The sequence below is a fragment of the Vigna angularis genome, chromosome 2, assembly GCF_016808095.1.
Source record: "Vigna angularis cultivar LongXiaoDou No.4 chromosome 2, ASM1680809v1, whole genome shotgun sequence".
In the NCBI taxonomy this organism is placed as follows: Eukaryota; Viridiplantae; Streptophyta; class Magnoliopsida; order Fabales; family Fabaceae; genus Vigna; species Vigna angularis.
Window position 1 is genome coordinate 6,556,062 of NC_068971.1, and position 24,852 is coordinate 6,580,913.

At 34.0% G+C, this 24,852-nt stretch overlaps 3 protein-coding genes across 6 annotated transcripts; all 3 read left to right on the plus strand.

The window, feature by feature from the left end:
* Positions 1–2,065: 2,065 nt before the first annotated feature.
* Positions 2,066–15,845, plus strand: LOC108329168 (uncharacterized). Of its 2 annotated transcripts, XM_017563248.2 has the most exons (21): positions 2,066–2,462; positions 2,668–2,766; positions 2,868–3,019; positions 3,138–3,210; positions 3,283–3,405; positions 3,695–3,803; positions 5,546–5,625; positions 5,768–5,849; positions 8,342–8,481; positions 8,567–8,677; positions 8,790–8,906; positions 9,024–9,113; positions 10,999–11,052; positions 11,448–11,522; positions 11,627–11,702; positions 11,793–11,892; positions 12,238–12,307; positions 12,658–12,731; positions 13,738–13,844; positions 14,521–14,772; positions 15,217–15,845. In XM_017563248.2, the coding sequence occupies exons 1-21, from the start codon at positions 2,337–2,339 to the stop codon at positions 15,486–15,488; spliced, it is 2,382 nt and encodes a 793-aa protein (XP_017418737.1). In that variant the 5' UTR covers positions 2,066–2,336; the 3' UTR covers positions 15,489–15,845. The 2 variants fall into 2 exon arrangements, with proteins under 2 accessions (XP_017418737.1, XP_052728809.1); XM_052872849.1 differs by lacking the exon at positions 2,066–2,462 and having other exon boundaries at positions 2,845–3,019.
* A 2,242-nt stretch (positions 15,846–18,087) lies between these two features.
* Positions 18,088–22,059, plus strand: LOC108327943 (flavin mononucleotide hydrolase 1, chloroplatic). Its single transcript, XM_017561680.2, has 6 exons — positions 18,088–18,527; positions 19,242–19,293; positions 20,486–20,600; positions 20,676–20,746; positions 20,965–21,052; positions 21,779–22,059. Exons 1-6 carry the CDS (start codon positions 18,216–18,218, stop codon positions 21,897–21,899), a joined length of 759 nt encoding a protein of 252 aa, XP_017417169.1. The 5' UTR covers positions 18,088–18,215; the 3' UTR covers positions 21,900–22,059.
* Positions 22,060–22,160: 101 nt separating this feature from the next.
* Positions 22,161–24,653, plus strand: LOC108328834 (uncharacterized). Of its 3 annotated transcripts, none has more exons than XM_052873729.1 (4): positions 22,161–22,293; positions 22,399–22,519; positions 22,631–22,718; positions 24,345–24,650. In XM_052873729.1, the coding sequence occupies exons 1-4, from the start codon at positions 22,220–22,222 to the stop codon at positions 24,416–24,418; spliced, it is 357 nt and encodes a 118-aa protein (XP_052729689.1). In that variant the 5' UTR covers positions 22,161–22,219; the 3' UTR covers positions 24,419–24,650. The 3 variants fall into 3 exon arrangements, with proteins under 3 accessions (XP_052729689.1, XP_052729690.1, XP_052729687.1); XM_052873730.1 differs by having other exon boundaries at positions 22,193–22,293; positions 22,462–22,519; positions 24,345–24,653; XM_052873727.1 differs by having other exon boundaries at positions 22,193–22,519; positions 24,345–24,646.
* The last annotated feature ends 199 nt before the right edge of the window (positions 24,654–24,852 follow it).

Here is a 24,852-nt window from a genome sequence, read left to right on the forward strand (position 1 = left end):
GATTAATATTATTTGATTTTTTTTTTAAATATGAGTCAAATTTCAAATATAGGGATTCAATTAAATACAAAATATTCTTACTTGATCTTCATACTAATACATAACACTAGTACTAACACGTGTCACTTATGCTATCATAAATAAAAAATTTAAAAATACTACAAATTGTTACGTAACATCTATAAATACAACGTTATGGCCAACAAAAATGAACTAATTAATTTATTTTAACAAAAAAATGAGACTTAATTAAAAAAATGAATCTGATTGAATAATTTAAACGAAAATTAAGACTAGATAAGGATTTTAACCTTCTTCTTAATATAAAAGTCCATAGATCATGATTAACCTATTGACCACTTTTAAAACAAACAAAAAATACTTAAAATATATTTATACACAAGAAAAACATTTATTTATCGTTATCCAAATTTATTTTGAGTAAATGTAGGTTGGCTTTAGGTTGGGTTAAGTCAAGTTGATATCATGTCAAACTTGTCTAGATGAACCTAGGTCAGATTGAGACAAATCGAGTCAATAACAAGTTAAATTAAGTATGATCCAAGTTATGTTGATTTGAGTTTAGCATGAATCAAGACAAGTTATGTCATACTGATTTTGGTTTTACACATGTTTGGTAAAGTTCAGACATGTTTGACGTATGTGACCAAGTCAAGTCGTGTTAAGGTCAGATTGAGTTTAGTGAAACCCAAATTTGCCCAAATAAATCCCAAATTAGTATAGTTATTGTTGGATGAGTTCGAGTTAAGTATGTTACGGTTGGTTGGGTCAATATTAAGTTGGGTACAAGTCAAGCCAAGGTTGTTCAAGTTATAATAACTTGTGTTAGACCCATGTTAGACTGAGTTGAGCCAAGTCCAAGTTGGGTCTAACCATGTTGAGTAATCCTTATGTCAAGTTGAGTATGACCCGCGTTAAGTGGATTTTAGTAGGTCCATGTTAGGTTAAATTAGATCAAGCTCACATCAAATTAAATTGAGTTGAATCCATGTTAGATCAAGTATAGTTTGACCACTTCATGTTAAGTCAAGTAAAATCCGCTTATGACAAATTCGAATTAGGCACATATAAGATAAAGTTGAGTCAAATCCAAATAAAATTAAATTGAGTTGAATCGGATTACATTAGGCTAAATTAAATCAAAATTACGACAAATCAAGTCAAATTTATATTAAACTTAATCAAATAAAATTTATGTTGAACTAAATTAAAGGTTGTATTGAATTTATCAAATCAAATATTAAATACAACTAGATAAAGTTACATTCATATTCATCAAAATAAATCAAACCCATATTATTAAGTCAGACAAAACTTATCTTAGAGTTACAATATTCAACCACACCCTCTTGCATTGTCCTAACCTCCAACTTCTTTTTCAGTCACCTTTCAACCATGTCCTTCTCCCCTTTCACGAACGCATCTATTTTCATTCTTAATGTAACACACCAATCGATCAACACTTTAACGCTTATGATGCGAATATAAAACTAATGTAAAATAGTTTTACATTCTCACCCACACAAAAATAATTATTTTATTGATATTCGCAAATCATTGTTATTTGAAGTAGTTATTATAAAAGTCAACAAAAACCTTCTCATACACAGTATCTTATAATAGATGATAATTAAATTATGTACACTATTGGATTGAAAAACAAGTTGTTAATTCTTTTCATTGCATATTTATTAACGTTTAAGGTTAATACATCTAATTGAAGAGCACATGAAATAAAAATTGCTGCTATATTTAGACTAAAATATCTTCATTTCTTTAATCTTAACAAATTACTACTATAATAATTATAAAATAAGGGTACAAGTGAAAACAAATAATTAAAGGTACTTTAGAATTGTCAAAAAATAATAGTTTTGGAATGAAAACAGTAATTTCAATACATATTGTAAATTGCTGTAAATGTAAGAAGGTTTTAGTCTTTGATGAATAAAAATCTTGCTTTAAAAAAATAAAAAAAGAAAAAAAGAAAAAAAAAAGGTCTTCTCTTAGAATGAATTGCTGTTTTACTATACTGCAGTGACCCTGCATCCAGATCCTGTAATTTTAGTGTATATTCCCCAATTTCAAGGGACCAATTAATCTGAAAATTGGAGCTTATGAACACTGCTTCACTAATACAAAACAGGTGTGTGTTTCACCTTGCCTAACGGTCTCGCGTGTGCACCACTGGACAGCGCAACACTCGATCAGATCCATCCATCCATCCATCCACCGTCGGTGGTTAGCGCCCTCTCCCTCTCTTTCGCCCCCGCCACAGCCACCGCCACCGCGCGCTCTTGCCGATTCCAATCACCATGTTCAAATTCCTCAAAGAGGTCGTTGGTGGATCTGGAACCGGCCTCAAGGATCTACCGTATAACATAGCCGAACCTTTCCCTTCCGCCTGGGGCTCCTGGACTCACTCTCGCGGCACCTCCAAGGTAGTCTCCGCATTTTCCCTTTCAATTCACTAATATATGTTTCACGAACACCTAAATCTAATCTACACCTATAGAGATAGCTTATACAGTGAGATAACGCCAGATAGATTGAAACGAAGAATTTCAATTAGGTGTACACTGACTATGTTTTCATGTGTGCTTATTCGGTTATTTTTTGTATAACACTGCCACGCCACTGTTTCAGGATGACGGTTCTCCTGTCTCCGTCTTTTCTCTCTCTGGCTCTAATGCTCAGGACGGCCACTTAGCTGCTGCGCGCAACGGCGTCAAGCGTCTTCGAACTGTGAGTTTCGAAATTTTTGAATTTTTAGTGTTCTTTTTTTTTTTTGATTTGGAATTGTGGATTGCGTGGTTTTTACAGGGCTTTGTGGTGCTGGTTTTCAGGTTAGGCATCCGAATATATTGTCGTTTCTTCACAGCGCTGAGATTGAGACTTACGATGCAGGTTCGCCGAAGGTTACGATATATATTGTGACTGAACCTGTGATGCCGCTGTCTGAGAAAATCAAGGAGTTAGGGCTTGAAGGTACACAAAGGTATCAAATGAGTTATTGTTGTTTTTTTTGGGTGAAGAGTTATTGCATGTGTGGAGTTCTATAGTTTTTTTGGGTGAAGAGTTGTTGCTGGTTTAGTGAAGAGTTATTGCTGGTTTAGGGATGAATATTATGCTTTGGGTCTTCATCAAATAGCTAAAGCTGTGAGCTTCTTGAATAATGATTGTAAACTTGTGAGTATTTATGAGTTTCTTTCTTTTTACTCATTTTTTTAATCATTTATTGACAAGTTTTATTTGTTGCAGATTCACGGTAATGTTTGCTTGGCTAGTGTTGTTGTTACACCGACTTTGGACTGGAAGCTTCACGCTTTCGATGTTCTATCTGAGTTTGATGGGAGCAATGAAACATCTTCTGGTCAAATGCTGGTATATACGTGTTTCTGTTTCAATATATTGTTTCCTTGATAGTTTTGGCACAGCTATTTGAATTTACGTAACACTTAAATGGCCATGTCATGCTAGTTCGTTTGCAGCCTTAAGTCTGTTCACACATTTTGGTCATCTCTAACTTTACGACTTTCATATGATTTATGACAAATTTGATATTTTCGATGCTCCCTTGTAGTGATTTGGTCTGGCTTCTTTATTTAGAAATAAAGGTATGGAATAGGGAGACCAAATATTCTGCTCACAAGTTATCATATTTCCTGTTCAGCAATATGCATGGCTTGTTGGATCACAGTACAAACCAATGGAGTTGGCAAAATCAGACTGGGATGCAATTAAGAAGTCTCCTCCATGGGCCATTGATTCCTGGGGCATGGGTATGTTTTTTTTCTCTCTGTTCTTTTAGATAATAATTCATAGTGATAGCAAATAGGTTTATATGGTGGAATCGAGGAATAGAACATAGGAGGAAGAATATTCTATTATTTTTGTGTCTCTAGTTTCTAGCTAAGAGTGAAGTTTCAGTTCCTCTTGCCTATTGCCAAGACTAGTTGATTGATCACATGACCCCAATAAATATTTACATTTTGTTCTCATTTAGAATTAGGTAGTTCCACTGAGAATATATAATAAAATTATTTTCTAGTTTGTGAAATTACACTAGGGGGGGTGTTTTGCAAAATTTAAAACTATTAAAAATAAGACAAGAAGGAACTAGTTACACAAGGTCATGTGAAAATCATCTGCTTTATTAGGGTCATCTGACATATTTTGGTTCAAAATTATCTAGGAATATGAAATAGGAAAAGGGATAATATGGAAAATGTGGGGTTAGAAAAAGGAAATTAAGAGATAAAGAACTGGTTTTTCAATGTTTATTTTATAGTTATAGAATTAAGGAGCTGATCCTATATAATAAAAAAAATCTAGATTATATACCTATTATTAGGAACATTTTTAATTATTCCTGTGTCATATCTTTGTTATTAGAGGATATAAGATCTCCTCTGTTTATTGTATTGCTTTCTTTTTCTTAATAGAAATAATGCACATGTGCTGTCTAAATAATACACAATTTCAGCTCAATGTTTATCTTTCCTATTGTTTAGCACTTGCATTGGCGGTCACTCCAATGATTATTCATGCACAATTAGAATGTCCTGGCTTGACAAAATTTTTAAAACATGTCTACTTTTAATTGTGAATAATGTTAACTTGGAAAACATATTTGCCGGTCTCTTTCTTGATAGTCTTAATAAATGAACTTTATCTCCTTTTTTTCTTGATAGTCTTAATAAATGAACTCTATCTCCTTTTTCTTTAGTTTACTATGATAGTTGGCGTCCTTCTCGTACTGTTATCCCTTTCGGTTTTAAATATCTATTACCTTTATTGATGATTACTTTTGTTGAAATTGGATTTGGTTAATGAAGAATCAAAAAGGTTTTTTTTTTATATTTCAATTTTTTTCTTATGAAACCAAAACACAATTTGGTATATCTGTATGTGCTTTTTGTTGTGACAATGCTCGTGAATATCTGTTTAACCAATTATAGCAGTTCATGGTATCCTTCATAAAACGTCTTGTCCTCATACTCAACAAAATGGTGTAATAGAACTTAGAAGCAAACATCTTATTAGAACTAGTTGAACACTTCTTCATAATCATCTTCCTCACCTATTTTGGGAGATGCTATCCTTACAACATGTTATCTTACTAACTGGATGCCTGATTTTAATGATCGGGTTCCCCACTCTGTGTTTTTGGTAGCACATGCTTTGTTCATAACCTCACACCTGGTCAAGATAAAATTTCTCCTTGGTCATTCAAGTGTGTCATCCTCAAAATGGGTATCAATGTTTCTCTCTTGATCTTCACGAGTATTTTGTGTCTGCAGACATCTAATAATGTCATGTCAAATCAGTTCTTTCCTTGAAACTTCACTAAGAAAGTCTTCAATTGTTAGAAGAACTTGGTAATCTTTTCTCTGGAAGAATGAGTAATTTTAGTTTAAACTATGAAGATTTGGATTGATATTGTAGGTTCGCTGAATTTTTTCCACTTTCTGTTTTCCTTTCCATTCCATGTCTTAACATATTTAAAAACCCTAATTTATAGGCTGCCTAATTCATGAGGTGTTCTCTGGTCTGAGGTTGAGCAAGACAGAGGAGTTACGCAACACTGGTTCCATCCCCAAGGTCAGTAGCCTCATTCTTTTCTCCCTCATGGTTTTATGGCTGCATATAGTAATTAAAAAGGACATTTTAGTTTGCTGGTTGCTTTTATGTTTTTTATTTGAAAAGTTCATTTTTCACTTTTATGTTATTTTTTGTCTCACAGGCTCTGCTTCCAGATTATCAACGACTATTGAGTTCCATGCCCTCTCGTAGATTAAACTCATCAAAGCTTATAGAAAACAGCGGTGAGTTCTCCCTTATGTTTATACTTAATCATATATGGAAATGGTTTACCTAGCATTATAGTAGTTTTTTGCCTCTTTCTTTGAAGGATTCATGTGTTTTGTGGTTTATATTGTAAGCTATAGCGGATCCTATACATACATGAATACATGTATCTGAGAGATTATATACATCAGAACAAATTAATGATTTTTTTTTACCATTTTTATGTACAATATGCAAAAAAAATGGGTGGTAAAATCTTCAGAAATAGAAAATTTGGTGGTAAAATGCACAAAAAATAATTTGAGTGATAAAAAATTCGCAAAAGGATGATGGTAATTGGGTTGTAAAATGTGCCACTTAGTCTTATTTAATCTAGTCTTCTATATGCTTACTAGGGATAGAATGGAGTTGATACCTAATTACATGTTTTCAATCGATAATATAGTTTTTGATTGAGGAATCAAGGGAAAAAGTTAGCTTTAAACTTTTAGAAACATACTTTGGAACTTAAGGGATTTTGTTTGAGTAGGAGTAAGATAGAACATATGAATTGCAATTTTAGCAAGAAATAAGAGTAAAATGAATTTTATGTGGAAATGAGGGAAAACGTTCTGTCATGGGGTTTCTAAGTTTATCTATTTGGAATCAATAATAAAAAATGATGGATAAAGTGACTATGTTACGACCAATCAGGTTATTAAAATTGAGAAAGACAACTACAGTTATTTGTGATTGCAAATTACCTACCAGGCTTAAAGGAAAGTTTTATCCGTACTGCTGTGCATTCAACTATACATTATGGTATTGAATATTGGGGTTTAAAGGAACAACATAAAATAGTGCCAGCAGAAAAATGAAAAGTAAAGATGGATGTGTGGCCACATAACGAAGGACTAGGTATAAACTATAATATACTAAGAGATATTGGTGTGGGGTGATTGAAGAAAATATGACAGTGAATTGGTTAAGTTGATTTGATCATGTGCAAAGAAGGCCACAAAGAGTAGACGGTTGAAAAGTAGGCCAGGCCTGGCAGGCTGGCCCGCTAACCCTTCAGCATTTAGATGAGTTGGGTAAGAATTTTTAACCCGTCAACCCGCATTGGCTCACCTTGCCAACCCACCGGGTCACAGGCTGAGGGGATGGCCATCCCCCTAGCCCATTAAATGTATAAAGATGGTGTCTAGACACTTGCACGCACATATCCTTCTTTCTTCTTCTCTCCTTTCATTTTGTTTTCTACTCTTTCTTCCCTTCTCATACTTAATTGATTTTGAGAAAAAAAAATTGGGGTTAGGATTCCATTCCATGTGCATCGCCATTGGTTCACTCTACATCCTTTTCCTTCTTTATGATCTTGTTACTGTCAAGTTCTTCTAGTGGAGTCACACATGTGCATCGCCATTGTTCCACTCTACATCCTTCTCCTTCCTTCAGATAGGCCATCATGGATGGTTTCAAAGCGAAATGAAGATAGACCATCAAGGGAAAGAGTCCCTCTAGAATTGAGAAGGCATTTGTTAGTGTTAACAAAGATGATGTGAAAGCCTTTGAAGTGAAGGAGTTTTGCTAGTTTTAGTATTGGATTTATGTGACTCTCTGCTGGGTATGGAATGCACACAGCAGTCCCTCTAGAATTGAGAAGGCGTTTGTTAGTGTTAACAAAGATGATGTGAAAGCCTTTGAAGTGAAGGAGTTTTGCTAGTTTTAGTATTGGATTTATGTGACTCTCTGCTGGGTATGGAATTCACACAGCAGTGGCTTCTTCATTGTGCCCAAAGAACTCATCTTTTTCATCTCTTTCTTAGACTGTGCTTGTGATATGGAAAAGAATATGCAAGTGGTAACTACAATGTTCTCGGTTATCAAACGTTTGATTTATAGAGGAAAGGGTGAAGGGCGGTGGTTGATTTATAGAGGAAAGGGTGAATGGCGGTGGTTGTTTTGAAATAACTATTGTTATTGTTATAGATATTTTTCCTATTTCTTTGTCATCGTACTGATGTATGACCTGGGAGGTGAGGTGGGTTTTGAGACACCTTTATTGTCCACAAAAACAAGCAATTAAATAGGCCCAAAACTGCAAAAAGAAACTGTTTTTTTTTTATTAAATTGAAAAATGGTGGGTCAGCCCTTTAACCTGCAGCCCACTCTAAGATGGGATGGGTTATAAATTTCAGCCCATATAACCATGGTGGGCTGGCCCAGCCCAACCTATTTTCATCGCGCCACAATAGGATGAGCTGACCTGTTTTGCCACCTCCATTGAAATGGGGGCAGAAAGAGGAACTTCAGAGAAAATTATCATCTCATGTTGAATAAAATCCCGGGTAATTGGGTCTTCAACCAAGCCTAATAATGTCATTCAATCCGTGTAGCCGATTTCACCCAATGGGATAAATCTTTTGTTGTTTTAGCTTCTTGTGAAGAGGATTGATTGTGCAATGATATTATTTTATGAAAATCCCATCTTTTATATAGTTTTGTTTTTTCAATAATGGATATGCAGAATATTTTCAAAATAAGCTGGTAGACACTATACATTTCATGGAAATTCTCAGTTTAAAAGATAGTGTGGAGAGAGACACCTTCTTCCGCAAGCTTCCAAATTTAGCTGAGCAACTTCCTCGCCAGATAGTGTTGAAGAAGGTATACTTGAATTTCTGATAGTAAAATATAATCGGATAAACTTTTATTATCCAATTTTTATGATTCTTATGTTTTGTGTTTTCAGTTACTTCCTTTATTAGCTTCTGCCCTTGAATTTGGTTCAGCTGCTGCCTCAGCTTTGACTGCATTGTTGAAAATGGGTTCCTGGCTTTCGGCTGAGGAGTTTAATGTAAAGGTAAATACATGTAAATCATTTCCTTTTCCCTTTTACAGTGCATAAATTTATTTACACTCTTCAATTAGGATTCAACCCCATTCTTGTATTGGATTTCTATATTCATATCTAGGTACTTCCTACAATAGTTAAACTCTTTGCCTCCAATGATCGAGCTATTCGAGTTGGCCTTCTCCAACATATTGATCAGTATGGAGAGTCTTTATCACCACAAGTTGTTGATGAGCAAGTGTGTACTCAATTTCTCTACCTCCTTTGTTCTTGACAATTCCTTTTCATAGGATATATGAAACATTCCTTTTCGCAATGTGGATACTTTAAAATTCTTATTGACACATATGACTAGGTTTACCCTCATGTTGCTACTGGGTTTTCCGACACGTCTGCTTTTCTCAGGGAATTGACTCTGAAGTCTATGTTAATTCTGGCTCCAAAGGTATGCCTATTTTCCCTTGGTTTCATTTTAAAATTTACAAGTGCTACTGGTCTTATTGTGCAATGCCACTTACATATAGCATTTATGGCTAATTGGTGTATCATGTTTGACCCAACAATTATGAAATTTACATTGAGAAATATCACTTTGAGGGAAGTGATGACACTTCTAAATTATCTGTGTTCAGTAAGCCATTACCTTTTTGTAACAGAACAAAGGTCTGAGTTGTATCAGAGCTTGGAAAATGTTAGGATATTTATTCTATTTTATCATCATTATATGGTGTTAAGGTTACCCTATTTATTATGATTATATTGTGTTAAGGGCTACCCTATTTATCATGATTATATTGTGTTTAGGATTACTCTATTTATCATGATTATATTGTGTCTAGGGTTTGATTATATTGTGTCTAGGTTACCCTATTTAGTACTCTTGTATCAATTTATTCTTATAAATAGAAGATTATGAGAGACATCAATAAAAGCCCTCTAGAATTATTTTACCCTTTAATTCTCAAGTTGGTATCAGAGCAGGTTGTCTGAATCTTTTCTACCGTTGTCGCTGGTGGCTGTGGCCAGTGCCGCCGCCGGCCTTAAAAATTTCATCTTTTCTTAAATACCTCAATGAGAGGTTTCTATCTAGTCTCCAAACCCTAGTTGTTGTCCGCAATTGTCCGACACTATTTGTCGCTGTCTGGCACGGTTTGTCGCTGTGTGGTGCCGTTTGTCGCTGTGTGGTGCCATTTACCGTTGGCACTATTTTTCCACTGTGAAGAGCTGTTCACCTAAGTTTGTCATCATCAACCTCTGTTTCCTGTCATTTCGACGCCGTCCGCTAATGTCCGCCATCGACACCGCCACAGTTCAGTCTAGCGACCAATGGATCTAGATTTCCTCCTTGAGCCATGGTCAACTCTGTCTGTGTCAAGGGCTAGTTCTCATCCAAGCACCGCCACGTGCGCCACATCTGTTCAACCTCCGTCGCCGTTGCTGTCTTGTTTTCTCTGGCGAAGTTAGGGGTTTTGTGCGCATCGAGGAGGGTGACCCATCCCTAGTCGTTGCCTCATTCTCATCCACACGCGCTATCACACACGACTTCTCTCCGAACCGACGCGTGTTTGTCACATTGAGTTTATTTATTCCAAGCTTACATACAATTTGTATGCTCCAGCTTGAGGGGGAGTGTTAGGATATTTATCCTATTTTATCATCATTATATTGTGTCAAGGTTACCCTATTTATCATGATTATATTGTGTTAAGGGTTACCCTATTTATCATGATTATATTGTGTTAAGGGTTACCCTATTTATCATGATTATATTGTGTCTAGGATTAACCTATTTATCATGATTATATTGTGTCTAGGGTTACCCTATTTATCATGATTATATTGTGTCTAGGTTACCCTATTTATCATGTACTCTTATCAATTTATTCTTATAAATAGAAGATTATGAGAGGGATCAATAAAAGCCCTCTAGAATTATTTTACAGTTTAATTCTCAAGTGAAAATAACACAGATATTTTATTCCTATATGGTCTATTTTACCCTTTCTTTAAATATACTTTTTAAATAAATGTTTTCTAAGGGGCTCAGATATGGTAATTGTAAAATTGTTTTGTTTTAGAAAGTGAGTTTTAGGCCTAATTGAATCTCTCCAAATTAGTTTTAAGACGAGGTTTATATTTATAACATTGAATAGTCATCAAAGTCTGATCAACCCTTAAAGTATCGTGTACTTTAAAGCTTGCGGCCTGTATCCTTACTCTTTCTTTTCTTTATTAGTTTTCCCTCCTTCACCAAATATTATTGTCTATTTATTTGGTGAAATTTCTCTGGATTATTGTTCTTTAAAATGTGGTTTGTTTCATAATTGCAGTTGTCTCAAAGGACCATCTCAGGATCATTATTGAAGTATTTGTCAAAGTTGCAGGTACTGCCTAAACAAGCTCTGTATGTGAATTAAAAGTCAAGCTGCTTGTTTATAACTGAAGAAGTGATGAATCAAGAAAGTTCTTGTTTTTAAATTGTTAGACTGCTTTTAAGAATCTTGAACACGTGGGACCAATATGCTGATGGAAAAAAGTGAAGTGTCCCATTAGAATTTTATAATATATTGATTAAAACAGCTCCTTTTTTGAAGCATACGTGTCTCCCATCTCTTATTTCTCAAAATTTACTGATAACCTGACTACCAATTTTGATTGGAACAAAAGCATCATATTTAGGGGAAAGTTTACAATTTTATTTCTTTTATTTGCTTCTTTATGTTAATGTCTTCATGGTTTTTCGTTTCTGAAAATGTATTACATCTGCATTTTTTTGTAGGTTGATGAAGAACCAGCAATTAGAACAAATACTACCATATTACTAGGCAACATTGGAAGTTACTTAAACGAGGGAGTATGTTCGAAATGCTATCTGAAATTCAATTAGTATGCTATTTTATTTTATAATGTTATAGCATATTTTTCTTCGGTAAATTAATTTTGATGCTATTTTGTCAGACAAGAAAAAGAGTTTTGATCAATGCATTTACAGTTCGTGCATTGCGTGATACTTTTCCACCTGCTAGAGGAGCAGGTATCAGAACCATACACTATCTATAACTCTTCTTCATTGTGACACTTCTCCAACATTCTTTTTGCATAATATTTAATTTTTATTATTCAGGTATTATGGCTTTGTGTGCCACCAGTTCCTACTATGACATCACTGAAGTTGCAACCCGGATTCTTCCTAATGTTGTTGTGCTCACAATTGATCCTGACAGGTTATATCTCTGTATAAGCTTGTATTTCTTCTATCCCCTTTACCATGTGAAAAATACGAATATTCCAGTGACTTAATTCATCCAAATAGTTAGTACTTATAGTTGGCTGATTCATCATTTTGGTATAGTAATTAATTGCTGCTGAAATGCCTCTTTCTAAATTATATATTGATATACTCTGAATCTTCTTTTGTATTTGTATTTATATTTGTGCTGAGATGCGATGTTTTGTTTGTTTGTTCTTGCGTTTAGATTCTATAGAGATAATTTTTATTATTGTTTGGTTGATTATTTGGTCATTTTTGAGACATTGATTGCACAATATTCTTGTCATGGTTTAAACAGTGATGTTAGAACCAAGGCGTTTCAAGCGGTTGATCAGTTTTTGCAGATAGCCAAGCAACATTATGAAAAGGTATACTCCGAAATTGTTCTTGGCTGTTGTTCTGATGCTTATCATGGTTCCCAAATCAGCCAGAGTGTAATGTCATTCTTTTATACAAGAAATTAGGTGTGAAGGCTGAATTTATATGTTTGAGTGTGTGTGTGTGGCTTCTATTTTCTATCAATTCATGTCTATCTTTTGCATTTCACCTCTGATAATATAGTTTTCTCCCACTACTAGCATCCTTTGTTAATTTTTGTAATTAAATAAAAGATTGGAAGGAAAGGACACTCTATTGTTGAGAAATCACCATTATATTAACTAATAATGTCTTTGAAGATGATCATCTAATGTGGTGCTGTTTTGTTTTCTGTCAAAAGACAAATGCATCAGATACCACTGGTGCTGCAAGTGTGGGAAGCTCATCTGTTCCAGGAAATGCTAGTTTGCTCGGGTAAGTCAGTTAAAACTTTGCGTGATTGAAAGTTTTAATGTTAAAAAATGGAGAGAAATAGATAGTTAATATCAACTTATGATTTTAGATTTCATTGTGTTTATACTTAGTATGTGTAGATTATCTAATTTTTCATTCAAAAATGGCTTTTATATTAAAAATATCTGAGAAATTTTCATTCAAAAACGGAAAACCAAAGTAACTAACCCAAACGCACATGCATGATTAAATACGAGTTTTGCATTTAGCTTCTTACTGATGGCATACTCATGCAGAGGCATACATTCATACTTGTATACAAATATTTGTAATATGGTTGTTAGAACATCGGAAAAGTATCCAATAGTATCTTGATTTTTTGTCTTAGAATATCTTGTCACATCACATCTTAGATCATCTTATCTTTTTAGGATCCTTATCTTTGGGTTTTATCTTTAGTATTAGTATAAATAAGTTTTGGAGTATCATCATTATCATGTAAGTTTAGCTCATCTCAATATGAAGAAAATATTAGTGGAGGTCTTTCTTCCCTCAACTTCTTTCTTCAAATCTAGAACTTCATAATTCAACGATGAGCGTTTAGAACACGAGATATTGTCTATATTCTGGGAAGCACTAAATTGATTGCAAATTCATATATAAATTAGTTAAATCGGTAGGAACCCACTATTAGTACATATACCGATTTCACGAGGCATAGGAGTGTATTACTGGCAGAGCAGCTGAATTCATAACAATCTTCAGTTGCTTCCATGAATAACTGCCATCAAGGTAGTTTCTAATTCTAATACAGAACTGTTAAAGTGGAATAAGTAATTATCTGTCACATTTTCTAACAATACATTACTGTTCCTAACTTCTACCCATACCTGCCAACGTGACATTTATTATTGCACTTGTATCTAATAATACATGATTGCTCACAATTGTTATTATTGGTTCCCTCCCACAATATATGCATTTTCGTTAGGAATTTGTTACTGGTATAACTCTTGTCACCTTTCAGATGGGCTATGAGCTCTTTGACCTTGAAGGGTAAACCTTCTGATCATGTTCCCGTTGCTTCTGCAAGTTCGACTGCAGTCACTTCAACAGCTTCTAATGGTACCACAGGTATGGCTAATCCTAACTGAAATGCCAGAGAATGTTGGAAACAATGAAATTAGCACTGTGGACAATCTGTCAATCTTTCAATTTCTCTAGTTTCATTAACAATGAGCTTGCAGGAAATGTAAACCCTTAAAATACAAGAGACATCATTTTGGTCGTCCAATGAAAATTTGGTTTAACTTACTCTATCTGACATGGAAAGTGACAGAATTGGTCCTCCAAAGAAAATTGATATTAATTTAGTCCTCAATTGAGAGTAACATGAGTTTAGCTCCTTAATCACTGGAAAGTGATATCAATTAGTTCCTCAGTCAAAGGATGAGTGATCAGTGTTTACAGTCAAAAAGACGATTTTGTCACACTTCTTGTTTGGTTGACTAAATCAATGTCATGTTTTTTTTTTCTTTTGGAGGATTGATCTTTCCTGAATCACCTGACTATAGCTAGTTGATATGATTTGGTATTTATGTGATTTTATTCTAACTGATGAACAAAGTAAAAGAAAGGAACAAACATGGAAAATCACTGGGGAAGATACAAAGCTATCTATTCTCCATCTATATCTTACCTGTTGAAGATGCCTTAATTCATTTTGCTTAATTGTGGTAGCATCCTTCCATGAGTACGTTTTACAATATTTACCCATGTTTATTTCTTTTAATTTTTTGGGGTAATTCAGTCATTGAGACGACAGCACCTGCTCGGGTAAGCTCCACAACAGATTTGGCTGAACACCCTGTCCCTACATCTCCTACATCAACGGATGGCTGGGGAGAACTTGAAAATGGAATTCAAGACGATCATGAAAGTGACAGGGATGGGTGGGATGAATTGGAACCACTTGAAGAGACAAAGCCAGCTCCAGCTCTTTCAAACATTCAAGCAGCACAAAGGCGGCCTGTTTCTCAACCTATTACACAGAAAAAACAAGGTATTTTTTATTTCTCTGTTAGTATTTTGGTACGAGTTTCCATGATTGCAAGTTGTTAGCAACTAATAGTAATTTTCAGTGTCTGATTGAAAGTATCTACGGTTGTGCCAAACCGGTAAACGACAACTTAGAAAACTGTTGTTGGATGTTTTTATGCTTGATTATGTGACAACCACGAGTTGAAAAACTGTTGCGTGTTTTATGATACAAATAATGACAAGATCTATGAAGTGATTGATGTGAGTATGAATTCCTTATTCAAGTTTGCAATCTGCTCTGAACGTGGGGTTGGCATTTCTTTTAAATTACTCGTCTCATTATGAATGCACTGTGAGCTTTGTCATTTATGTGGCTTGGGACCTCTACACGAATGTTTTGACAATTTCCAGGAAAATCTAAGTATATTTATTTGCCTGTATTAATTACTTTATTTTTAAATTATAGCCTCGAATTCGCTGTCCAAAAGTACACCAAAATTGAACAAGGACGAGGACGATGATTTGTGGGGATCTATAGCAGCACCTGCTCCAAAAACTGCGAGACCTTTAAGTTTGAAAACAGCTCAAACTGATGATGATGATCCTTGGGCTGCCATTGCTGCTCCAGCACCCACTACCAAGGCCAAGCCGTTATCCACAGGCAGAGGTAGGGTGGCCAAACCTGCTGCTCCAAAATTAGGTGCTCAGCGGATAAACCGAACATCATCAGGCATGTAATACAAATTGCCAATGCCAAGGAACAAAAGAAATCGTGAAAGAGTTAATCATAGTGCTAGTTGTTGCCCTTTTCTTTTGGTGGCACTGATCGCGTTAAAATACAAGAACCCGTCTCTATGATATATGAATTATATTTGTGACTTTATCGACGAAATTGATTTGTATACTATTCTTTTGCATGCCAATAATTTTACATGAAGGGGGATCCTTGGGGCAGCATCTTCTTAGTTGTTGTAAGGCAACAAGGCTGTGTTATATTTGCTACATATTTTGGGGTGTGTTAACTTTTTTATTTGATGAACAATTTGATGTATGTAATCTAATTAGTTTGATAATATGTAGGACAGTTTTTCGCTACTGGATCTGCCTACTTAATCTTGTTATTTACGGTTCAAATTTTGTTCACTTTGGATACAGCAAGGTATCGTCTCTCTTTAATACGTGACTTGCGACAAATTTAACACAGGATTATCTGAAATTTCGTGTTGAAAGACTGGTTACCCTAATTTAAGTAAATGTTTACACGTACGATTTTATGTTAAGAAATAAATTATAACTTTAAATTTTATGTTGATAACTTTTGTTACTAATTTGTTTAAAAGAATTCGTATGTAAATAGCTTTGCTTTAAAATTAAGTTTAATCAAAATTAATTTCATTCAAAATAATTTTCAAAGACATCCAAACGTGCTCATGAAATCTTTCAAACAGTCAAGAAATTGACTGGCTTTAGCAAAACATTATCAATTGGTACCTATGCCATACGGTGAATGAAAACCTGTAACGATTTTGGTGATTAGTGAGAACTACCTGTCACTCAATCATACATATGATAGCACAAGAAAATGCATTTCTTTACGTTGATTTGGATGAATGAATTTGGAAAAGAGAGGACATGTTCCATTCTCGCTGTCTATGCAAATATTCCGTGCATGAACATGGTTTGTGATTTGTGATGCTGGTGAATGAGGTTGAAGATGTGAGAGAATCAATTCTTGGTTATGTGTGAAAGGTTGGAATTGATTATAGATTTCATGTATGGGGATGGAATTGATTTTGTAAGTGCATTTGTGGAAATGGAATGGATTCTCTTGGTGCATCCGGAGTGAAGGAATTGATTCTCATTCTTATTTCTAGAATCAATTCCCATTACTTTTTTTATGTTAATTTTATTTTCTATTAATTTTAATTTTAAGGAAAAAAATATAACTTTACATGTTAATCTATTAAATTATTTTTTTATTTATCATACTTTGCAAATTTTTTATGAATTTTATTTTTAAATCTTTTCACTTTCCTTTCCAAATCTTATAAAACAAACAATATAAACTTTACTTTTAAATCTCTCAAATTCATCTATTTATTTTCTTTCAAATTTTCTCTCAAAAGCAAACTTATGTTATAAAAAATGTATGAATAAGGTCATGTCCGTTAAGTTGACAATAACGGCGTTAAGTCCATGCTAATGTGGTCGTACTTTTTCTCTTTCCTCTTCAGCTATCTAGCTTTTTTTTTCTCTTATTCAACTCTTTCTTTGATGATTTGTTGAATTTGTTCTTTTTTTGTGGACCTTATTCATATACTTTTCATAATATAGAGACCTACTGTCTTCATTTTTAAAACTGGATACTAGACAGAAATTCACCTCGACGAAGTAAGCATTTAAGCTTTTTTTTATTTACATTTATAAAAACTATTTCTCCAAAACTATTTCTCCAATGTGATAAATACATTCTAATATTACGTTTTAACTGAAAAAATTAATGCATTCCAAACATTTAACTTAAAAACTAAATTTAATATTTTCATAACTAATGTCCGAAATGCAATGAATACATTTCAAACATTAATGTCTAAAAATTTATGATTTTAAAAAAATACATTTCAAAAAGTAATCTCATAATGCATAAATTACTCTATATACAAAATTAGTTTCCAAAACATATTTTTGTGAAAAAAAAGGAAAGATGCGATGCGAAGATAATAAGACAAACAGGAATGCAAATAAAATTACAACCAAACATTTTATCTAGAAAATGAAACTAATATGAAATGCATTTTTTAGCCAATGATGTGATGGTCCGTCATTGAAATCACCACCGCCGATCTTGCACGTGACAACTTACCCAAACGAACAACCCAATTTTTTTTATTAGGAAAACAATTATTAAAACACGCTAAGGAAATAATATTATACAAAGTGATAAAACACAATCAAAATAATGCTGCTAAATTATAACAATTTTAATATTATTCAAACAATAGTCAATAAAAAAGAAGATAAAGTTAATCTTAACTCATCTTACAACAAATACATAATTAATTTATAGCAAATCAACTCTTATAAAATTTATACTAAAAGAATTAATCAAATATAATAAAAAAAGATTCAATAATAAAATAAAAAATAAAATTGTAAGAGATAAAAGAAATAAAAATACTATTATATATATTTACAACATAAGCATTTTCATATAAATCATGCTTCAACAATACATCACATATAATAATTATATCGTTCATAAATATTTAAAAACTGTATCATTGATTTCATGCTGGTAAAGGTCATAATATGAAGACATTAAATTTTTTAATGAAGTAATGAAATAGTCTGTGGGTATTGACGAGAAGACATTAAATTTTTTAATGGCCAAGAAGAGCAGAGAGAATATTGAAGAGAAGAAAAGAGGTGAAAGCAAGATGCAATGAATTACAGAGTGATACAAAAATGGTGTTAATGGGAGGAGTTGGAGTACCCTCATTCTCTACCTGTTGTTTGTTCCAAACAAGACCCACCAGACGTTTGTGTCTCAAATTCAGATTGAAACCTTCATCATCACATTCAGTCACTACCATGGCATTGACCAACAATACCAATGAAAGGAAGCTTCCTGTTCTGCTATTTGATATCATGGACACCCTTGTGCGTGACCCTTTCTACCAAGATGTCCCTGCCTTCTTCGGAATGTCTTTAAAGGAGCTCATAGATATCAAGCACCCAACTGCTTGGATTGAGTTTGAAAAGGGTCTCATTGATGAGGTAAAAACCCCAACTCTGATAATTAATTGTTGCAAAGTATGGAGTATGGACCCTGCTTCTTGTTATATGTAAAGGTCTAATCTTTTGATAGAAATTGAATTGGGGTTTGGATTTTGAGTTGAATTGCACACGGGGTGTTTGATGGGTTTACAAAGCTTTCTGTCATGTGTACGTCATTTCATGCGTTGTATATGCTTTATCTTCTCCGCAACATATGTAGCCATGTCTGGGTATAGGGTCATTTTGAATCTCCTAATTCTACAGTATATGATTCGAGGGAGGGAAAGGGATGCCAAGGATTTCAATGGAGAGGGACGAGGGAAGTTGAGATTCCCTTGCTGCTCTGGTTCAAGAGAAAGGCAGACAAAGGGGTTTGCAATACACACTCTAACACATACATCTAATGCTTAAATTTTATATTAAACTATAAAACCAGAAGGGATTCATTAAACTAGACCTGAGATCAACACAAGCTTGAGACATGCAATAAATTTCAGTCTGAGCAGAGAGTGTGTTCAAAGAGTGTATTCGGGAGTATGTTTCTAGCATTTCTCTATAAAAACTGCTACACTTTTTTTCCATTTTCCTCCAACCGACCACACTGTTTGTACTGCAATTCATTAATTTGTAATTTACTAGAATTTCTGCCTAGAATGGTTTGATAGTGTCTACTTTCAACAACAGTTTTCTTATCAATCTGTCATTTTCTTCCAGATGGAGCTGGCAAGAAAATTTTTTAAAGATGGAAGGGATTTTGATTTAGAAGGTGGGTTGGTCTAAGAGTTTGTTGCTAATAGACCTTAATCATGTTTGAATTAAGCAGATATAACGTTATCATACTGTATATTTCTGTGTTATTTTAATGCATTAAAAATCCCTGTTTCTCTCTTTTCTTTGAAAATTAGAGCTGGCTTATTTTTGAACTTTTAGTTAAAGATCAAGCTGATACAGAGGAGTTGACAATTGGCTATGTTTCATCCTTGTGGTCTACTCCCCGTATTATGTGTTAGCTTTTTTGTTACTTTTTGCCATAAATGAATATTGTGGTCCTTCTGAAATTGTAACAGTTAATGTTTATCCTAAAATGAGGTGGTGCCTGAGCAGTTAGTCTACAGTGTCAATCTGACTGAGAAAAAGTTAGAAGAATCTTTGTGAATTGTGAATACTAGACATTTTTTTGCTTGCATCAATTTCCATGGTGATTTGATTGTCTGTTACTTGTTCTACCAAAGCCAATATTGGGTTGCTTTAAAGACTACTGCAGATTAGTACAGTTCATATCGTGAACCATAGTTGTTAGAATAGCATGATTCAGTATATGAACCATAGATGTTAGAATAGCATGATTCATTAATCAAATATCATGATATAGCAAGAAATTGATTCATATCATTTGATGTGTGATTATTGATCACTGATAAAAGTCGCCCATTCTAACGAGTCATCAGTCTTGGTTCTCGATTTTACTTTTCTCTTACGAAAGAATAGAAAACTCAACAAAATTAAATTGTTAAACAAAAGTCTAACTGAAGGAATGCCACTAATTCACTTTGTCACTCACTCTACATCCTACTTGATTGTTCTATTCCCCTTATTTCATTCTTTAAGACATATGGACTCACTCATCTGCTCGCTCCATGCACATCATATTTGGCTAATTGCATGGTTTCCATTCAGATTTGTGAAATGACTCATGTTTTGATTTCGTTAAACTTGTGGTTAGATTGTTTTTCCGATTCCTAGTTTAATTTTTTTCATTAAAGTTCAGTATGGATAATATTTACAATATATTTCATACTAGTTTTCTTGTACTTCTTTAGTCTTATGACTTAATGCCCAATATATATGATTGTTGATAGCCTCCCTTGTTCTGTATGATTTTACTTTCTAGTAGAAATTGGTGTAATCTTTGGATGCGCGAACATTGACTTGCATGTGTGTTTCTAATTTTCTGTCAGGCCTTAAAAATTGTATGAGAAGTGGATATTCGTACATAGAAGGCATCGAACCGTTGCTTCTTTCCTTAAAGAAAAACAACTATGAGATGCATGCTTTTACAAACTACCCTATATGGTAATGCATTTTCTTTTTCTATTATGATCTGTGTTTTTGAGTTCATTGCTCATTACTGAATGTTTTGTATTGTAGGTACCAGTTGATTGAAGACAAGTTAAAACTATCAACATATATATCATGGACATTTTGTTCATGCACATTTGGTATACACACAATCCCTCTCTATTTTTGTGCCTCTTACATTGATAATCTTTTACATTGATAATCTTTTTCATTTAGCAATTTCTAGATTCTAGTGGAACAAAACAGTCTTGATTTACTTTTTCATATTTCGCTTTGTTGTTCGTTGCTAAAGGATGCATTCAAACTATGCTGCATTGTAAGTTTTATATATTATACATCCTTTTTCAATGTGTTTCAGGAAAGAGGAAGCCTGATACTGAATTCTATAACGAAGTTGTGAGGCATCTTAATGTTGATCCAACAAATTGTATTTTCGTAGATGACAGGTTCCCACTCTCTTTATACTCTAGATCACTTATCAAAATCAAACCACAGTATCACATAATTTACCTTCACACATTCATATAGGTCTCTATATACAAGTGTTTTCAAATGCTAGCATCTTGGGATTAGCATCAATTTATTTCTCTCCCTCTCAAGAAGCAGACATTGATGACCCCATCAGCAGATTATTTCTTTTGCCCCTGATCACAGCCTTCTTTTTTATTTTAATCTTCCATGAAAATGATTTTTTGAAGGACTAAATATGTTTTTAATGTGATTCGCTGTGATTTTAGTCTTCTAATTTTTTTCTTCTTGATTTTGTTCATCATAAATTCTAAAATGTTATAAAATTGGTCCCTATGATCCTGTAGTCATGTCATGTCACATATCAATTCAGAATACACTGTATCTTGGCATGGTTATAAGTTATATGCATGTCATGTTATTACTATCTGGTGATAGACTATTTCAAAATCTGATTAAAATATGAGAGTAACAATAGTTTTTTTAAGCACAGTAAACACATATTTAAACTTTGATTTGAGGCTTAAGAAGAGAGTGCACTCTTCCATAATTGGTCTGTTCTGTGACAAAATCACAAAGTAGATGGCTTTTGTAAACAAGGTGCCTGTGGTTTAAAAGAGTTGGATTTATTTGAATTGGTTAATCAGCAAATCTTGAACTAATTTATTTTAAAGTATACTTGATTTTTATGATTATTGTCTTAGGCAAACAAATGTGGAGGCTGCAACCGAAGTTGGCATCAGAGGTCTACATTTCAAGAATGTCAATTTACTGTGTGAAAAACTGTCATTGATGGGAATTGACATTTCAACAGATGAAGAATGATAGTTCCTTTTATGTTCAGTTTCTTAACTACAATTTATTTTTTAGATTTATTATATTATATGCAAGTGGAAGCAAATAATTATAAATAACAAGTATTTCCAAATGTATATTTGTCGCAAGTTAGGTTTTCAACCTTTGAATAAATCAAAAGTTTTCTTAAGTGCTTTGTTATCTACAGTAGCATTCTTCACCCCAATTTGATATTGTAATCTTAATTTGTATTTTATATTATTTCTCTATTTCAATTTTAAAAACTTTAAAGACATCCAAAACCTTAACTCGAGAACAAACTAAGCAGAGATATGTCAAAATAATTAAAAATGCACCCAAACTCCTCTGAACGGACGCCAGGTGTCAAGCGTCGAGGATCCGAAAATCAGATAGTGGAAGGCAGGTATCGGCAGATGAGCGATTTTTTTAAACTTTACGTCACACTCTCTGCATGCATCTTCTTCTCCAAAATTTTGAAATTCTCATTTCTCCTCCTTCTCTCTAAAAGCTCTCCCTTCTCTCTACCAAAACTCACCATTTCTCTTCTCCGATCACCGTTCACGCGTCGTAGAAGCACTTCCGGTGTCCAGAGCTTCAGATTGAACCGAACGGTTTCGGGTTCTGAACTGGTAAGTTCTTCTTCTCGTTAACCGTTCGTTATATGGTACATGCATACCAAGTTCTGGTTGCATGATTTCGTCTTGTCTGAGCCATTGTTGGTTTTCTGTTGTTTGGTTTAGTTGGAAGGATTGTTGAACGTGAGGGTAGAAGGAATTGTAGTCAGGCGAACCTTAATTCTGCCTCTAGGACGTTCGTTCACGCTCAGAGGTAAGGGAAGCTTATTTAATTTAATTTGTATGTTTATTGTGCTGTATGAACGTTCGTTGGATTGACTGAATGAATATGATGTATGATGGTTGATATGCTTGGATTGTATGAAGTATGAAAATTGATTATGATATGAATGTATAAAGTTATGAAACTTTATGTTAAGAAATGAGTTGGAAAATAAATGTGTCTGGTATGGAATTTACCTATGAAAGAGTACGTTCGTCACTGAACGGTCATCGACCGTTCGGTATTTCTAGTAAACTTGGTTAGGATTTGATTCTTTCATTTGGGAAGAATCCTAGTTGAGGACGAGCGTCTTCATTTCGAACTACTTTGCACAAGTGTTCGGCCATGCATAGTTGTGTCTTGGTATTCTGTGATAAACTTAAGTATATATATATATATATATATATATATATATATATATATATATATATATATATATATATATATACATATATATGAAATTGTATATTTTAGTTATTCTTAAACACTACTCCAATAGTATCTTAGTATAATTATCAAACTTCTTCTTTTTAAGATTAGTAGCACTTGGTCTTATACCAAGTGTTCGTCCTAAGCAAGTGTTTGGTCTTACACCAGGCACTCGTTCTAGCTCCTCAAGCTAAACTTCATAATAAGAGCGTTCGTTCAAGCCTACTAGGGTTCGCTCACTATAGTGTTCAGTCTTTGACTGACATTCTGATTTCTTGACACTAAACCCAAATAAGCTAAGTTTTCATAAGCGTTCGGTTTCTTCATGGGAATTCTTCTAAGTATTATTCTTAGAAGGTCTCGAAGTGTCTGTATCCTTTGGTTACGGCATAAAGCCCTAGTACTGGGCATGGTCATTTCAGTGTTCGGTTGAAGTCCTCAAGAATCATTTCATCTAATTGACTCACTTTGTAATTAACGTTTGTTCCATTCATTTATTGTGATATTTGATTGTACTCGGTTTCTTTCTCAAATCGATAGTACCCTCTTAGTCTAAATCTATTATGAAACTGGAGACCTCTCGGTCTCGCTCCAAGTGTTCGGTCTTGTTCTGAATCAGTGTTGAACGTTCGATATTAGGAACCCTTACGGATCTTTGTGAAAAATGTTTAAGTGAGATGAATACTAATGAAAGATAAGAGAATATGATATGGATTGAAATGTTTTGGATTATGGACGAGCGTTCTGGGGAGGAACGACTCATAGATGAATATTGGAATTGGTAAAGTATGAATGTGGGCATGCTAGGCTGGCGGTTCATCCTGATGTTCCGTGAGTACTCGTCCTCACGTAGAGGAGGGTAGGTCATGTGTGGGAACGACAGGAGGTCCTAGTCCTTATGGTTAATTTGGACAGATAGGACTAACCTCGGGTGGCAGCTGTTGAAGGCATCCCAGTTACTACATCACCCAGGTGCACGAACGTCGTAGCTACATAGATTTCATACAGTCCGGACAGTCAGTCTAGTAATAGGTTTTGTATGATACATATATTGAAATTTACCTTGTGTGTTGATTGTTTGGAATGTATGTTTATGCATGAATTAAATTACATAAGCTTACCCTATATTTTCCTGTTTTGTACGTCCGTCTTTGTCATTGCAATGATCATCCGTGTGGATGTGAGTAGAAGGAGACGTACTGCTGGAAGAGACACTGGAGGAAGAGAACCTGGTCGAGGTTGAAGTGAAGACCAAACAATAGAACGTTCGGTTAGTAGCTTAGTTGATTGTAAGGTGGTCGTTCGATCACCTTCCCTTTTTGTTTTAGTATGATCGTTCGGTATCTTCTTTTGTAAACCGTTCGGTCAGGAGTGTACCTTGTACAACTTTAATTTCTAGTAATGCTTTGTAAGGTCGTTCGGCCATAACCGTACGCTCTGTTTAGTGTAAGACTGATCTGAGTTATTATTAAATGTGATTATTCAACTCTATAGTTTTAAACTGTATTTTTGGGATATTACAATCTACATATATTTTACAGAGAAATTATCTGTGTAAGTGATAAAGTATCTCAAACAATGTATATTTATGTCTAGACAACAAATATTTATATAAATTATTTGTAGTAAATTTGAACTCTTTACACTTTTTTGGACTTGTTAGTTTTCTTACCTTAATGTAATATACATAGTCTCC

Excerpts from the sequence above, each read along its gene's own strand:
- LOC108329168 (XM_017563248.2), top strand. The coding sequence starts at position 2,337 with ATGTTCAAATTCCTCAAAGAGGTCGTTGGTGGATCTGGAACCGGCCTC. Across the intron at positions 2,463-2,667 it reads ACTCTCGCGGCACCTCCAAG|GATGACGGTTCTCCTGTCTC; the intron begins GTAGTCTCCGCA and ends CCACTGTTTCAG. Across the intron at positions 12,732-13,737 it reads GGAAATGCTAGTTTGCTCGG|ATGGGCTATGAGCTCTTTGA; the intron begins GTAAGTCAGTTA and ends GTCACCTTTCAG.
- LOC108327943 (XM_017561680.2), top strand. The coding sequence starts at position 18,216 with ATGGTGTTAATGGGAGGAGTTGGAGTACCCTCATTCTCTACCTGTTGT. Across the intron at positions 19,294-20,485 it reads AAGGGATTTTGATTTAGAAG|GCCTTAAAAATTGTATGAGA; the intron begins GTGGGTTGGTCT and ends ATTTTCTGTCAG. Across the intron at positions 20,601-20,675 it reads TTTACAAACTACCCTATATG|GTACCAGTTGATTGAAGACA; the intron begins GTAATGCATTTT and ends TTTGTATTGTAG.
- LOC108328834 (XM_052873727.1), top strand. The coding sequence starts at position 22,220 with ATGCACCCAAACTCCTCTGAACGGACGCCAGGTGTCAAGCGTCGAGGA. Across the intron at positions 22,520-22,630 it reads CGGTTTCGGGTTCTGAACTG|TTGGAAGGATTGTTGAACGT; the intron begins GTAAGTTCTTCT and ends TGTTTGGTTTAG. Across the intron at positions 22,719-24,344 it reads ACGTTCGTTCACGCTCAGAG|AAGGAGACGTACTGCTGGAA; the intron begins GTAAGGGAAGCT and ends GGATGTGAGTAG.